Genomic DNA, 18,509 nt, shown 5'->3' with positions numbered 1-18,509 from the left:
CATTGTGACCCACCTCTCTTTCCTGGGGACCCTTCCTAGTGCACGGTCTACAGTTGAGTTATACTATTCCAGTATACGGTTGCAACAATGTCAGGATATTCAAGTGCTGTGAAGCTTGAAATAGAGAAATTTGATGGAAGAATCAATTTTGGCTTGTGGCAAATACAAGTCAAGGATGTGTTGATACAATCAGGTTTGCACAAGGCGTTGAAGGAGAAGATCTCTGGTTGCTCTCTCTATGAGAGAAGATGATGTTCTCTAGAAGACAAGAAGTATCCTCATGGTATTACCGCACTGCCATGGATAAGGATAAGTTGTGGCAATCGGGTCCACAATTGCACACGGGCATTGGTTGGCGTTGAGATGCAAGGTGTGTGGCGGAGTTATGTCGATGGCTGAAGAACTTCCAGGAAAAGCCAATTTGGAAGTTGCACCATGAATTTTCAGCAAGGTTTCGATATGTATCAAGGCGAAATGCTTGGAGTGGTCTAATTCCAAGTGAGTATACTTTCATGGTGGAGTATGATAGTTCTCTGAACTATGATTGTCGGTATAGACAATGGCAGCAAAGAATTGTCGGTGTTGACAATGGAAGCTGAAGATGTGTGACTATTTCAATCAAGGTGGAGATTGTTAGGATTTGGTTGAATTAGTCCCACATTGCTTAAGATAGCAAATGGAGTGGGTGGCCTAGGCTATAAATATGAGGCTAAGTTCTCCATTTATTTTTTACCAGTCAGAAACACTTTAAGGTTGTATCTGATTTTTCTTTTCCTCTGTACTCTTTTATTAGAGAGTGTTGTGAGGTGTAGTTAGATATTTGCTTTGAGAGAGTGTGGGTGTACTGGGGTACCGGTGTTAGAGAGAAAGAAGTCTATGTGCGTATACTCTCATCTATAGATATTTCAGCCAAAAATTAGATATTGGGATGCAAGTTTACGTTTCAAGTTTGGCAAAAGATTCAAAAAATTTTCTCACAAACCTCTAAATTCAAATCAAATAGCTCAAATTCAAACTAAAGACTATCAAAAAGTGTAGGATCCTCAGCTACTGAATATCTTAAGCAAATTTAAGATGTGGTAGATTCTTTGGCCGTATTAAGTCATATGTTGATAGTGGAAGAACACATTAATACAATTTCAAAAGATTTAACATAAGAGTATGCATTATTTTTGTCATTTGTATTGTCAAAATATGATTCTCTTACACTCTTAAAAATTAAATATCTCCTTATTATTTATAAGGACATGATAGAAAAATTTAAAAGAACTAGACATGCTTTAATCTAGTCAAATTTTATATAAACAAATATTGAAAGAGGTTTTGCTAGAGGTCTTCAAGGTAGAAGAGGTAGAGGAGTTAGAAGAAGATTTGCCTGAGGTTGAAGGTTTGAAAATTCTTTTGGTTCCAAACCTCAATTGCTAGCTCCATGGCCATTACCATCCAACTTTCACAACCCAAGATCATTCATGGCCACTACTTCTAATATCTCTGAAAATTCTTGGTTCCCTGATATAGGAGCATCCCATCATGTCACTCCTGACCAGTCACATTTGCTCATTTCATCAGAATTTTTTTGATCAGATCAAATCTTGCTAGGTAATGGAACATGTACCAAAAGTACTCATGTAGGTCATTGATACTTAATCTATCTTGATAATAATCAAATATTTTTTTAAGAAACTTGATTCATGCTCCAAAAATACCTAAATATTTAATCAATGATTTTGATGAAGATAATCATTGTTTTTTTTAATTTCATGCTAACCATTTTGTGAAATCTAATGACACTCATCAGATTCTGCTTCAAGGAGTGCCTAAGAATGGAGTCTATCAATTTCAACGTGTTACTGCAGCTATTTCTCCGTCATCTCATCTTGTTCCTGTGAATTTTTTTGATGTTTCTAGTTCTAAAAGCAATGTTCTTAGAATTGTTCTTAATGTTTTATATAATTCTTATTGTAATCTTCATGAGTAAAATTTTGTTTCCTTTGATCCAAGACTCTATGATGCTAACTTCTTTCACCATTTAGCATGATAGATTAGGTCATGTTTCATCTAAAATTGTAATATTACTTGCTCATCTACAATAAATGGGATTTTTTTGTGCAAATTCTGCTGTATGAAAAAAAAATGCATGAACTGCCTTATGTAAGAGATGATTTTCAATTTTATAAATGTTTTGATATGATCTATACTAATGTATGAGGTCCTTCACCAGCTCTATCATTTCATGGATTCACTTACTATATTTTTTTTTTCTAGATGTCTTTACTAGATATACATCTATTTTGCTACATTCAAAATTACAGGCAATGTAGACTTTTATTTAGTTTAAATAGCAAATTGAGACCTTTATACTCGTCTTAAAACCAAAGCTTTAGAATCTGATCATGATAGAAAATATCTCTCTCATCAATTTACAAATTTTTTCATCAACATGGTATTACACAGGTTTTCTTGTCTATATTCACATCAACAAAATAGAAGGGCTGGAAAAAAATATAGATATATTGTTGAAATAGGTTTATCTATGTTAGCTAGAGCATCCATCCCTCTTGTACATTGGAATGGTGTTTTTTTTTTCAACTACGTATCTTATAAATAGACTTTCCTCTTCCAACACTCAACCTAAATCTCTTTATGAACTTTTGCATAACAAAGACTCTGATTATTCTTTTTTAAAGATGTTTGACTGTAATGATCTTCTGTATTTAAAACCATACAATAACATTTCTTTTAAATTTGATCTTACTGTTTTTATTGGATATGCATTTAATCACAAGGAATATAAGTGTTTAACCAAGTCTAAAAAAATTATTATCACTAAAATTTTTTTATTTGATGAAATAAATCTTTTATATTTTGAACTATTTAAAACTACATCTCCTACACATGTTAAATCATAATTTCCTCATATACATTTATGTATTCATGTTATTATTCCTCCTCCTTCCATTACTAATCATGCCCTTACTATTATTACTTACTCTCTTTCAATTTCTTTACATATTACTGAGCCTGTATCTACTACAATTCCAAATACTTCATCCACTACACAATCTTCTCCCTCTGCTATTTCACCTTCTTCTTCCATTGGCTCCTAACACCCTCCGTCAACCTCTATTTCTATTTTAGTAATTGAAATTTAGTTATCTCTTTCACAATCTACATCAGTAACTAATAATATTCATCCTATGATTACCATATCAAAATCTAGTTCCTCTAAATTTAGAGCTTTTCACTCTTCCATCACCTCTACTCTTAATCCATATTTCTTTTTCAAACCATTTCTTCTTCTGTTAAGAAAACTATTCAATTATCTCATTAAAAAGATGCTATTATTGCTGAATTAGAGGCATTACACAGAACACAGACATAAATCTTCATTCATCCACCACCAAACAACATTATTTTTTACTCAAAGTGGGTGTATGCTATCAAGAGATCTCCATCTAGTGAGGTGAAAAAGTATAAGATCAGGTTGGTAGTATTAGTTAATCATCATGTGAAAAGGGTAGATTTCACTCAGGTATTTAATCCAGTGATCAAATCTTTTATAATTCGATTTATCTTGATCATTACAGTCTTTTCAAATTGAAAAATTTAATAATATAATTTTAGCAATTCATTTTTAAATAGAAAATTAAATGAAATAGTTTACATAACTCAATCTCCAGAATTTGTTTATAATGAATCTTCATAAGTTTTCAAATTTCAGAAAACAATCTATAGCCTCAAACAGGCTCCTCAATTTATGTATGTCACTTTAGCATCTATCCTCTCTCAATTTGGGTTGAAAAATATCAAATCTAATTTCTCCTTATTTCTAAAAACTACAAATTATTGTTCTATATATATATATATATATATATATATATATATATATATATATATATATATATTAGTGTATGTTGATGACATTCTTGTTACAGAGAGTGATTCTTCTGCCATATAGACTATAATATCTTAATTACACAAAATTTTTACTTTAGAGCATCTTGGTACTTTAATTATTTCTTAGGTATAGAGACTTTTAAATTCAATTATGGAGCTTATCATCTTTGCCAAACAAAATACATTAAAGATATTCTTTTTCAAGTTGGTATGCAAGCGGCAAAAATCAGTTCCCACTCCCATGTCTCCACTGAGAAACTCTCTCAATATGGTATTGAATCTTTTCATGATCCTACTCACTATAGATCAAGTGTTGGTGTTTTATAATATTGTACACTTATCTGATCAGAAAATTATTTTGCTATCAATAAAGTTAATCAATTTATGCTTAATTTCTTGGTCTTCCATTGGAAGTATGTGAAACAAATACTTCGATACCTTGTAGGTACTATAGATCAAGAAATTATTTTTCATTCAACTACTAATTTTAGAATTTTTGCTTTTGCAGATGCGTTCTATATCAGGTTACTGTGTATATTTTGGAAACAATTTGGTTGCTTGGTCTAGTAGAAAATAGCACTCCGTTAACCGTTCAAGTGCAAAAGCAGAATTTCGAAGAATAACAAATGCATCTTTTGAAATTATATGGCTTGAAAATGTTCTTCATGAGCCTTAAATTTCTCTTGCTATCACTCCAGTTATTTACTATAGTAATGCTAGTGCAGTATAAATTTCTGCCAATCCAATCGTGCATCATCACACAAAACACTTTGAACTTAATCTTCATTTTGTGAGGAGCAAAGTTATTTAAAAGAAATTTCATATTATGCATATTTTGGGACAAGATCAGGTGATAGATATTTATACTGAACTTCTGTCTTTTATGACATTTGATAGATTCAAACACAAACTCGATCAAGATCACTCTAAGAACTCCCTTGAGTTTGAGGGGGATCAGAAGACAAGGCGCGCCTGCCTGTGAACCGACGCCTAGTGCCTAACAAAATCTGGCGTCCAGTGCCCAATGTCAACCGGCGCTTAGCGCCCAGAGTCAAATTTTGTTATTTCTATTACAAGAGATGGAAAATTAGTTGGAAAGTAGTTACTTATTAATGTATATATATAGCAGTAGTGTCCTTCACAATGGAAGGCACAAGTGTTAGCATATATATTTCTGTTAGAGTTTTTTTAGATGAGAAACACAATGGCATTCTCTCAATTTCATTCATCTTTTTTGTAATTTTTTTTGTAATCTCTTCCATCATTTATTCTGTCATAAACTCTATATATATTGATAGTATACAATAACAACAACAACAATAACAACAACAACAATAAAATTTTGTCACACTAGGTGGGGTCAGCTACATGAATCAAACGACGCCATTGAACTCTATCATGTATCATGTCTACAAAGAGACTGTTTACATGTAGATCTAGTTTGACCACCTCATGGATGGTCTTTCTAGGTCTTCCTCTGCCTTTCATCCTTTATCCATCTTCCATCTCATCCATCTTCCTGATTGGGTGCTCTGTCGGTCTTCTTCTCACATGTCCAAATCACTTGAGATATAATTTTATCATCTTTTCCACAATAGGTGCTATTCCAGCCAATTCTCTTTCTCATATCTTGATTCCTTATTCTATCCAATCGCATATAACCACTCATCCATCTCAATATCTTTATTTCTGTCACACTTAACTTATGTTTGTGTTTTCCTTTGGTGGTAGCTAGGGTGTTTGTGGTGGCTGAATAATTTGTTGCGGTTTACTGAATGGGGCAGCAGCGACAGTATTTACGAGCTTGCATTAAAATCTAACTGTTAATAAGAGTTGAGAGAGACGTGCGTAAATGTTGATTGTGGTCTTTGTGCTGTCTTGAGGAGAGGGCTGGGCTCCAATGATGCTCGGGATTGTATGTTACTACTTATTACTTGTGAATTCTGATTCATTCATATGATTTTGTTGGTTGTGTGAGAAATTGAGCCCACATACGACACTTATACATGCATGGTCTGCTTGCAATTTGCAAAATCAGATCAGATGCCATACCCTACCATGTTATAGCCACATGTGTCATGGCTTCGGCGGCAGCCTCCTTATCCATCAAATCATATAAAATTATTACTTTTCTTTCTATCACAGGACCAATCATGCATGCATGTTCCACGCTTTTTGTTTTTCTCAATTCCGTTACCATGATTGTGCAATTGGGCATGCACTTGAGACTTTCATTCACCACATAGAATAATCCTCTCTTAACTATGCTTTCTTGATAATACATATCTTATCTTCTTCCGTTACATAAAAAGAATACCAAAAAGTTTGATGTAGAAAATTCTTTTTCTAAAACTCTTTTCATTATATATAATGTATTAAAAAAATTCTTTTATTATTTTAAAGATTCGAACGCAAAAGTTTTCAAATATAGAATATTAAATATTTATAATTATTATTTTAACCAATTTCATATTTGTGATTATTATATATATTTAATTTATATAAAATATGAAGTATTTAATATGATTCTTTTAACCTCTTACTCATGCTTTAGTATCTATCTTCTATTCACTCTTTTTATAAAGAAACAATTTTTATATAAAAATCTAACTCGAAATTATTGATTATAAAATTTAAAAATGATCATTTTAACTAAATTCATATTAATTATTATTACTATTATATATTAATTATTCTTAAACCATAACATAAAAAAGTAAATTATAATAGACACATTTATGCTTATATTAATCTATTTAATAATAAATAAATAAATTTTCTGTCTAGTGTTTGCCACTTCTAAGAATCCAACACTTTGTCTCTTCTTGAATGAAAAATGTATTTTTGAAGGATTGTATTTTGTCGTTGTTCTGATACATTTTACACAACAATTGCGCATTATTATAAGCCACCAACCATATCCAAATGAAATATAATTAACATATGATGAGTGATATCGCTAAAAACAAATGAATAAATAAATAAACAGATAAAATTAGCAATAATTTTATAAACTGTCGCAAATAAACCGTCGCTATTTGGAAGAATTCTTGTAGTATATGGATATACACTTTTAGATATATGCATACTATTATTGTAAATATTAGTTAGAGTAGATATGAACAATTTTATGACGATAGGCCAGGAACAAAGGGTTTTCCATTTGAAAAGATATGTCTCTTCTCTTATAAACTGAATTAATTAATTATATATATAAAGGAACAAAAGCAATAAATAAACAAAAGAAAAATTAAAGATGAAAAGAACTGCTAGGACCATAACAAAGGGATCATGCAACATTTCCTACCTTGATATATTTATTAAAGTAGAAATACAAGTAGACATATGCTAGTTTTGTTACGACTATATGCCGTTGGTTTAGGGATCATTGAAAACTTCCCTTCACAAGGGATTGTCCCAAGATTGGTCCCATATTGTTGTAGCAAAATTGAGAACTTTAATTAATTTATGTGCAAGACATACCATCTTATAGCTAGGATGGACAAGTTCATAGGCCACTAATAAATAAAATGAAACCTACTTGAAGTTAACTACTGCTCTAAGGGATTAGATCAGAGGGTTTCATCTATCTCATTATTATTGAACAAATTCAAGTCCTTTCCTTTATATATTATAGTTTATAGTTTATTTATTTATTTTCTAGCTATATCTATGCTTAAGAATTTTTCTATAAACGTATAACGTGGAAGAAAAATCAACTATTATCAACCCATTTTGTTACATGCAACAATTAAGATAAAATAATTATTAATATATTCCTCCCTTGTATATCTGATTTTTAAGGAATACTACTTCTTTTCCCAAAGTACTTTTATTTAAAATGATTATCACTAAAAGATTAACTAATTAGTTCAATATAATACACGTGTTTTATTAGAGAATCCTGCCTTATTCCATAATAATGGGAAAATGTATCTCATAAAATTTTTTTTTGAAGAATTTGCAATTTGGCTAATATTTTTAGCCAATAACTTAACACATTTAGTTTAACAGTTTAATATTATTTTTTAGTTAATATTTTGAAATATTATTAATTAATTATTAAACAAAAACAATAATTTGCGTTGGCCAGTAGCATTGTTCAATATATTATTGTATACGTAATTCATTTTAGTTAATAAAATTAGTTAAAAAATAAAAGTTGTATTCAGGTGCTCTAATATGATAAAATTGAATCCAAATAAGGGATATTATTCTTGGGCCACATTAGTGAACTATATGCCCAAGTTGCTACTTTGTCCTAAGTCAAGTATTATAATTTATTATTTTTCAATACTTGGCCAATTCTTTATATTTAAATATTAATAAATTCTAATCTCTACACACTAAATCATAAGTTTTAATAATATAAAAATAAAATATTAATTAAAAATATTGACTAATATTAATAATAAAATGGACTTCTTAATATTTTTTATTAAATTTTCGAACACTTATTAAATGAACAAAGGATAACAATACCAAACATGAAAATAGAAAATAACAACCCCAAAGACTAGCAGGATAAACCAAACAATGGCTTATTATAATTTATTTGTATATAGTCTACATATGTATAGTACAAATAAAAAAAAATTTAATTATTCTCTTAGTTTCTATAGTTTTGTAAAATTTTCAATTACGTCCTTATATTTTTTTTTCTTTTTAATTGGATCCCTGCACTAATTTTTTTTTTCAATTAGGTATCTCTTAGCAGTAATTGGCTTAATTTTATAGAAATCCAACTAGAAAAAAAATTGGTGTGCAAGGACCCAAATAAAAGGAAAAAAAGTGTAGAGATCTAATTAAAAAAAATTGGTATAAGGATTCAATTAAAAAGAAAAAAAAGTACAAATTAAAGAACCTAACTAAAAATTTTATAAAACTGTAGGACCAATAGAGTAATTAAACCAAAAAAAATTAAAGAAAACCAAGACACATTAAGACTGAAAAAAAAAAAAAACCCTAAAACATAGACTATAAACACATTATACGACTCCCTCCAAAGGAGTAAAACAAAATGTTTGTAACAAAGATCTAATAGCATTCGTGATGAGAATAGAATCATCTCCAAACCACACCACTTTTAACTAGAGATTAGAGATCAGAGATCAGTAAGAAAAAGTGATCTAGAATCTAAAAACTAGAGAGAATGAAGACAAGAGAGATATAGTAATGCTCAATATAAGTCATCTGTATAATAGCATTGTGAATCTAAAATCAATTCTTATACTTAGTCTCTACTATTATTTATAGATACATAACAGAATAGGAAGGAAAATGTAACTACCTAACTAACTCACTTGATAGTTCAACTTTAGTAACAACTCATACGCATACTCTAACTAACTTTACTATTCTTACTTATACTATCTTTGCTTATACTCCTTCATGACCCCATCTTCATTCCTAGTTCTTTATATTTCCTTAGAAGTGACTTCTTTTCATGACCCTAACTTTTTAAGTCTGCAGTTTCTTCCTTAACACTTTTTTCTTCTTCAACACTATCCTATTCCTTTAGCATTAAAAATGGTGACCCTATTGAGTCTAGAATTTGGAGCTTTTCTCTGAGTTGCAGAAATGCTGCTGAAGGGAGAATTTTGGTGAAGTGTCTACAATTTATGCTGAACCAGGAACATATTTTATTTGAATCACTTTGTTTGTCACATAATTTCTCACAAAACGAAGGTTAATCTCAAAATGCTTGATTTTGGAATGTAGGATTGGATTTGTAGCTAGTAACATTGCACTCAAGTTGTCACAATAAATCATGGGTGTTGCTTCAATATTATATTTTCAGCTCACCCATTAAACCTTTAGTTTAAATCAACTCGGCTCTATGATGTACGGATATTGATATAAATACGGGACACGACACCACAAGGGACACGTCGACACGCGAATTTAAAATCCTATATGACACGGAGATACGCATACTGTAAATCCTGTTAAATTAGTAAATAATTAGTCAATAAATTAAATTTTTATAAGAAAATTAAAAATATGAGCATTATATTAAATTAAGATAGAGCTCATTAAAACAAGAATTTTGACACTAATTTCAAAAAATTTGGCTCAAAATTAGGCCGAATATAAACTGAACCGGACAAACCAGACCCTTATGAACATAGCTTTCTCTTCCTCCCTTCTCATCATTCACGCTGCAAATAGGGGTGGCAGTGGAGCGGGTAGGGGCGGGTTTTTGCCCTACCCGACCCCGCCCCGTCGTCCTGTTAATCATATACTACCCGCCCCGTCACTATCCGTGGGTAGTAAACTGTAGTACCCTAACTCGCTCCTCGGCGGGTACCCGCCCCGTCCCTACCCGCTCCTGTAAAAATTAAATAAAATTTTAATTTTTATTGTTCTGTTGATCTAAAGCATGAATATGATAGCCTCATTCTCAATCAATATATATAACCAGTTGCAACATGCCAACATCATAAAAAATACTATAACCGATAACAATTTAAAATGAAAAAATAAAAAACTGCAATCAAACACATATAAACAAAATTATAATTACAATGTCTCTTATTCTCATTCAAAATAAAAAATTAAAAAACTGCAATTAGACACATAAAAGCAAAATTACAACCACAGTCTCAAATGCTCAATTAAAATGAAAAATGAAAAACTACCATCAGAGACACAAACAAATTGTAATCAACAAAGTAATTCTCAATCAACAAATTTACAACAAAATTCTCAATCAAACACATATAAATCCACTTCAGCACGTACATTTACAAAATTGAATAAAAAATTATAAAACTTACAGTCACAGACTCAGAGAGACAAAGAGAAGGGGCTCCGACAGTGACAGGCTCACATGCAATGGCGATGGCTAAGCTCACAATGACAGCAACAAAGAGATGAATCTGTGGAGGAACAAAAAAAAACTTAGATCTCACAATATGATGGAGAGGGAGAGAGAGGGAGAGAGAGAAAGTGCGCACGAGAGAACAAGAGTGAGAGGAACTTACGGTCTTACGGAGCTAAAAACTGAGCAGCGACGGTAGGCTGGAGCTACGGGCTAAGCGGCGAGGAGCTGCGGGCTGAGCGGCGACGGCGAGGAGCTGCAGGCTGAGCGACAACGGCGAGGAGCTGCGACGACGGCAAGGAGTGGGCAACGACGACGAGGGAATGAGAGGCTGAGCAGCGACGGCAAGGGGGTGAGGGACTGAGCAATGGAGAAGAAGACTATGGCTAGGTGACTTTGGTTCTCTGAGGAAGAAAAAGAATAAAATTATGGTGTCTGAAGGTGATGGACGCACAGAGAGAAAAACCCTAATCCCTATATATATATACGAACCCGCCCCACCCCGCTCAACCACCCGTCCCGACATAAACCCGCCCCGATCGGGTTGGGACGGGTCGGGTACCCGCAGGTTCGGGTTCTCCTGCCACCCCTAGCTGCAAAACATTAAGGAAGGAAGGAAGAGAGCTTTCAAACCCTTGACTTGATTTCAAACCACCATAACTCTCCGTTCCGAGCTTCGATTGTCGCACTGTTTGCGGCCACGCGTCCAATACGTCGAGCTCTACGAAGTCTGGTATCCAATTTTGGTAAGAAACCTCAGCTTCTGTCTCAGCCTCTTATTCTTTTGGATTTTCAAAAATTGAGGTTTTGGTTATTAAAAATTCGGTGTCATGTTTAGGCTCAAACTAGCTTGAGGAGCTTGTGACTCCTTGTTCAATCAAGACATATATAAGGTGAGAACTCTTAAAATTCTGCAAATTCTAACCTATGTGGGTTTGGGTATTAAATTTGGGTGTAAAATATGTGAATTAGGCTTGTATATGTGTATATTGAAGTTGATTGAGTACATTGGAAGCTTGTGGAGTTTGGGAGGCCTTGCCTTGAAGATTTTAAACCTTGAGGGTTGCTTTGGGTGCCTTGGTGGTGTCTCGGGGTATACGCAGAAATCGGCCAAAGTATGATTTAGGTTTCGTGTATTTAATATATAATGTTATGTGAAAACTTAGGCTAGAGAACCATAGGATAGGTTAGAATGATTATGTAGGTTGGAAGCTTAGCATTAATGATGTTGATTGATGATATAAGTTATGTATGTGTTGGTAACCATAATTCTTTGGTGTGTGGATATTGTTGGCAAATTGATTATATTAGTTGTATATGTATGTATGGTAAAATGTTGATGATTATGTTGATAGAGGTAAGAAACTTAGGGTGTGGATTGGTAAAGAATTGACGTTTGATGGGTTATGATTTTGTAAGTAGATAGTAGAGTTGTCTGGAGATGTTATGATATGTGTTGTACTGAATATATGTATAGGAAGTGGATATTGAACTTGATTTTGATGAAAGTGAGGTTTGAACTTTTTGAGAAATTTGGGTTTTGGTCAATTTCAGCGAGTCATAACTTGGCTTCCGGACCTCCAAATGATTTCAAACTTGTTTTATATGAAAATTGGGTTCGTGAAGTTTACGCCATTTAAAAAACGAAAGGAAAATGATTTAAAACAGAAAAGTTATGCGCGTCGGAAGTTTGGGATTAAAATTTGAAATTCTACGGTTTTTCAAACTTAGCAAAATTTTTGGAAAAATGTACGCTCACGCGTACGCGTCTAGTTGCTCGCAACGCGACCAACCCTTTCGGGTTGGGAATTGGGATAAGGTGCTTGCATACACGAGTAAGGACTTTTCCTTGCCCACGCGTACACGTGGCTCACGCATACGCGTGACTTAGGATTTGCGTACGCGTCCAGTCGCTCACAACGCGACCAACTCTTTCGGCATGGGATCCCCACGTATGCGAGTAGGGAATATGCGTACGCGAGCAAGCCTTTTCGCACGCCCATGCGTACGCGTGGCCCTTGTTCCAACAAAAATGAATTTTGTATTTTTAAGTCAAATTTCAAATTTCTAAACCTCTATTTTCATCTTTTTAGCCTCAAATTATAGTGTGAGCTCTAGTAGTAAGATGGAGATAGGGAATTGAGGTAACTTGGGGTGAAGTAAAGTAGAAAATGTGGTGAAGTAAATATGAAAATGAGTATATTTGGGAGTGTATATGATATTATGGCCAATATGATATGATTATGCAAAGATTTACAATGATTATGAACATGTTTGGCATTATACACTCAATTTATCTGAGATACGAGTTTTTTTGGGTAAAGTACCGTGCCTTGTCACCACGTGTTCCAGGTTGAAACTCGATACTTTGTTGACCCTACGACATAAGATGTGTCCGCGCACTCTAAATTTCCGGGAAGGTTGACCCCCATTGAACAAATTTATATATTGAGAAAAAGCTATGCATAGACTCTTGGGGATGCGCGTCGAGGGACAATCCAAAGGTTTAGCAAACCGGACTTATCGGATTGGCTTGATAACCGACAGATGAGTTTCATCAGCCATAGGACAGGCATACATCATGTGCATTTTGTTTGTTTTGGTTGCTATGCATTATTTGGAAATACGTAATTGAATATATCATGTTAATTGTTATATTTGCTACTTGCACTACTTGTTTCCTACCTGTGCTTGCACTTGTCTGTTTGTCTGTCTTTGTAAAGTCACCAGAGATAGAGGAACGGAGGAAAGGTGGAAAGCTTAGGGTTGAGATTAAGTTAAGCTAGGTTTAGAATTCCCTAGATGCTTACCCTTTTATGGTTTCTGTTTAGTAATTTATGCTTTATAATCTGAGTGTTGACGTTCTAGGATTACCTCTGACATTCCCAAGACCTTATATCTTACATGTGTGGCACTTTTACCATGCTGAGAACCCTTGGTTCTCACCCCATACTATGTTGTTTTTCAAATGCAGGCCGAGAGACACCTCGCTAGGTGTCTAGACTTCTGAAGTGGAGTGGTTTTTGGGTTACTTTTTGCTGTATAGTTCATATGTATATATACTTAGCTTTCTCTCTGAATAACTTATTTATTTTGATTCTCTTAGAGGTTTATGGAGAGTTAGGATTTTGGCAATGTAGTTTGGGTTTGGGATTTGTATATATATATATGTAAATACTTTCCGGCCAACTTTGGTTTCCCAAGCTGAGTTAGAAGTTAGTTATTCTGTATCCTTGACTCTCTATTATTACTTTTGTTTATTTATGCCTGTGATCATTAGGTTTCTTCACACGCAAGTAATTCCGTTTCCTGAGCATTGCGCTTTTATTTTCGCGATTTTTTGTTTTACCTTTTTTTCAAAGCTCCTAGTTATTGTATTCTTTCTATATATATGTTGTTTTAGAGATCGTAATACCACACCAACTCTATTTTACGACTTAAGCGTAAAGCTCTGTGTGGTGGGGTGTTACACATATATATAAAATATAAAGTATTTTTTAGATAAATCGTAACGATATTTTGATATTTTATTGATATTAAAATATAAATTAAATTTTTTAATTATTTTTAATATCTTATTTTAATTATATCAAGTATTTAAAATATTTTTTGTTTTAATAAATAATAATATCTACTATATCTAAATTTATTTTAAGAATATATGTTAAGAATAAGACTAGACACGCTGACATATGATGGTATTTAGGTGTGTTCAGGCGTGTCCGGAGAAGAATTTCTTATTTTTTATTAAGACATGGTTGGGCACAGCAGACACGTGTGTCGAACGAGTGTCGTGTTGTGTCCGACGGCAACTCAGCAAAATATCTATACTTCATAAACTCGACTACTAAGTCAACTAAAACTCTGTACTCAACCTCTATACTAGACTTTGCCACTTTTCCTTATTTCTTAGAATACTAAAACACCATATTTTGTCCAACAAACACACAAAATCTTCCAGTTAAATTTTTATCATCTGAATTATTTGCCCATTCAAAATCATAGTATGTTGTTATATGTTCAAAGAAGGATGTTTGGTTATTTTCAAACCAAAAGTTGCTATTCTACTCATAAATCTCAACATTCGCTTAACCAGTTTTTAATGAGCAACTAAAGGCATTTGCATAAGCTGAGCTACCTTGTACATACTATAGGCTAATTCAGACCTAATTATTATCAAGTACTGTAAACTATCTACAATAGACTTGTAAAGATGAGGATTTTCAAATTCAGCACCTCCTAAAGCTTTTAGCTTTGCTATAGAAGGTAAAGGTGTATGACGAGGTTTACAATAAATCATACTAGCTTTAAGCAACAAGTCCCGGATATATTTCCCTTGAGTCAGTAGCAATCCATCATTACAAGTTTTAGCTACTTGTATTCCAATAAAATAGTGCAATTCACCTGTAATACCTTTATTATTAGAATGTCACGTTTTCAATTGTGTCACTTTGATAATAAGGAGTATTACGACGACTTCCATACTTAATAATAAAATAGAAGTCTTTGTAAAATTTGAAATTGTATAAACTATTCTTTTAAAAATTGAAAATAATTTTATATATATATATATATATATATATATATATATATATATAAAATAACCAAGTTATTTATGAAATAACTTACAAACATAACCATCAAAATTCCTACCCTCTTTACAAATATAATATTAATAGCGAGGGATAAATAAATAACAACTAAACTAATATAACAACAAAATCGTATAAGCAAAACACGGTTAAACTCTTCTTAAGCTTCTTCATCCATTTTCTAAAAAGATAAGCTGTAGGGAGTGAGAACCTAATCATACAGTCTCACCACAAAATTTAAGAATTGTCATAAGAAGATATTTAATAAGAAAACTGTTTTCAAACTCAGTAATTATCATTGTCTTATGAATCTTTTGAAAACCGACGGTTTAATTATCAAAAAATTCAAAACCTTCTTCTATTAAAAACAAAATCGTTATTTTTATGCTCCAACTTCTCTTTTACTCAGTCTTTATATACTCACTTTTCTAACTATTTTTTTGATTAGCTCATTATTTAATTTTTGAAATTTTCAATGCTTTTCAGAAAGTTTTAATTTAATGTTCGAATTTTTTTTTTGGCCAGCTTCCTACTGTGTGCAAGTAGAACAAAGACGTCAGGCGTGCACATATGAAAGGAGAAGCATGCATCAATTGTGAACAAAGACAAAAAAGACACACATATAGCGTGTATTTCGCAGGTTAGTTATCTTCAACAAAAAAAAGTAACAGGTTGATTTGCGCGTTTTAGTCAATAAAAAATGCGACACACCAATTAGCATATTTTGAATAAGCACGATTTAAAAACATCACATTTGTTTTGTATAATCTATTTTTAAATATCACATTTTAAAAATTATGAAAGACTTTTCCTTTATGCATGAAAATGTATGCAATCTAAAAGTTTACAATTATTATCATTTTGATTCACATATTTTTATCCAATTTATCTTGTAGATCTTTTAATTCAACAAAAATAATTATTTCATTTATTATCCATCTATATATTTAGATGTGTAACTATTATTACCCAAAACAAAAAACAGCTCTTCTTAGTAGTTATCACAAAAAATTATTAAAAAACGAACAATTAGAGAATAACACAATAATCAAATCACTTCTGAAATGTAAGAATAGTACTAAATACGCCACACATGAAACTGAAAAGACAAATACTAAGACAAGACACTGAACCACACAACACAGGGTAAACTGGAAATTAAACAACAACGGAAACGAAACCATAAAATGCAAGACCCTTAATTAGCTAGAAGAGACAAAGCCCTAAAGCCCTAATTAAGTAATTATTATCATCACCATTGATCAATCCACACAAATTAGTTAATTCTTGCATTTCCAAGAATCATGTCAAAACCACTATTGTAGTTGTTGTGGTTGTTTTCCTCCATAAATGAAAAATGGTTCATGTTCTTCCCACTAGACTCTCCACTCTCAAGGGGATGATAAGGACCATGAATCGGCTGTGACGACGGTGCGAAATCCATCATCATCTCCTTGTTCTCTTTTTCCAGAAGCATCTGCAACCGCATGTCGACCTCCCTAAGCTTCATGTCAGTATGATAAGCCAAGTTATTCAAATCAAAGAAGCTCAGATTCTCTGGAAGCCTATTTCTTAGCATGAAATCATGCATGCGAAGCTGGAACTCCTTCTCGTTGTTGTCATGCCTTTTCTTCTTCAGTTTCTCCTTCTCTTTCGCGATCCTCAGAGTCAAGTAATCCGCATGATCCATCCTCTTCCTGTTTTGATCAATTTCCGGCAATTGCCGGAATTTCTCAATCACCCTTTCAACTCCCATGCGGGAGGGCCAAACTTCGGGCTAAAGAAACAAGAATCATTCAAAAAAAATATATTACTAACAAAAATGGCTCAAAAAAATGTTGATTGTTTTAAGATAACGTCATCACGATTTTTTAATTCGTATCATATATGTATGCTCAATTTTATTTTATAGTGTTTATTTCTGTGAAGATTTCTTTATATGAAAATGATATTACGGATTATTAGATAACTCGCTCGAATATATTCAGTTAAATATGTGAAATTATCTAACTATTTAAAATAATATCATTTATATAAAAATATTTTTATGAAAATAACAGCCTTATTTTATAGATGTAGATTTTGGACAAACCTCGTCAAGAGGATGAGCATCTTGACGTGAATTGTAGACTATGGCACAGGCATCAACCCCACAAAGGGTGCTTAGTTCACTAATTTTCTTCATCATCCCTCTTTTCCTCTTCTTGTATGTAACCCTCCTTGCAGCATCGTTGGTTATGTATGCAAGCTTCACTTTGGATCTAGCCATGGTGGTAGTCAGCAAAGTAGAGAGGAAATTAAGAATGATGAAGGGAGAAAAGTAACCTAGGTGTCTATAGTAATTTTATTTCTGCTTCAACCAATCCTTTTATAGATTCATTTGTGAAACCTAGATTCATTCCAGGCTAAGCCATTTTTTGCTGCATTAATTGTCATCCTATACTAATATGGTTACATCATGAAGCCTTGACCCAATATGAAATATTAGGATTTGGGGGCTGTTGAATGAAATCTCAAATTTAATAGTTTCCATTCCTGGAGAGTATAACATTATATTTTAAACAAATAATTATGTGTTAATATTTAGATTAGTCCTGAAATTATTTTTGTGTTTCAATTTAATTTTTAAAATTAGTACTTTTATTATGGAAATATAAATTTTTTAAAATTACAGTTTACTTTATTCTAACAGTATAGATTATGTATGATAAAAAAATTATAAAATTAAACTATTTTTATAAAACAAAATTGTTGATCGACAAAAATCTCTCGCTAAGAAGACCAATGTATCTGTAGATAAAAAATTAAATAATAAGATTTTTAGTTATTATTTTTATATGAAAAAATCTAATTTTTTATTAATAATTAATTTTAACATTTGATATCTAAAATTTAAAACAATTTAACGTGTATACTTTTCTATTTAATTAGATGTTAACTGTTAATAAGTCTATTGCACAAATAAAAATAATTAATTTTTATACTTACAATGTAAAAATAATATTTTTTCTCTCTGTGTATATAAAAATATAATTAGATATTAGCATAAAAAAATTATACTGATAGTAATAAAATTAAACTCAAAATTAATTTTTTTAAAACAATTGAATCTTGATTCTAGCTTTTAATTATAATACTAGTATTCTCTCCAAATTGTATGTAATAAATATTTGAAAGAAGAAAAATAAAAATATAGA

General features: G+C 32.1%; 1 protein-coding gene and 1 long non-coding RNA gene across 2 annotated transcripts; one reads left to right on the top strand and one right to left on the bottom strand.

Moving 5' to 3' along the window:
* The first annotated feature begins 3,943 nt into the window (after window positions 1–3,943).
* On the top strand, window positions 3,944–5,116 carry LOC112704000 (uncharacterized). Its single transcript, XR_003154728.2, has 2 exons — window positions 3,944–4,168; window positions 4,406–5,116. It is a non-coding gene; the product is annotated as an uncharacterized lncRNA (long non-coding RNA).
* An 11,225-nt stretch (window positions 5,117–16,341) lies between these two features.
* Window positions 16,342–17,647, bottom strand: LOC112703999 (agamous-like MADS-box protein AGL80). Its single transcript, XM_025755596.3, has 2 exons — window positions 17,405–17,647; window positions 16,342–17,089 (listed from the first exon to the last, which is right to left on the bottom strand). Exons 1-2 carry the CDS (start codon window positions 17,579–17,581, stop codon window positions 16,589–16,591), a joined length of 678 nt encoding a protein of 225 aa, XP_025611381.1. The 5' UTR covers window positions 17,582–17,647; the 3' UTR covers window positions 16,342–16,588.
* Window positions 17,648–18,509: the final 862 nt, after the last annotated feature.

This window comes from Arachis hypogaea, chromosome 7 (genome assembly GCF_003086295.3).
Source record: "Arachis hypogaea cultivar Tifrunner chromosome 7, arahy.Tifrunner.gnm2.J5K5, whole genome shotgun sequence".
Lineage (NCBI taxonomy): Eukaryota > Viridiplantae > Streptophyta > Magnoliopsida > Fabales > Fabaceae > Arachis > Arachis hypogaea.
Note: the sequence above shows the minus strand (reverse complement) of the source record. Positions and strands in the feature narration are given on the sequence as shown.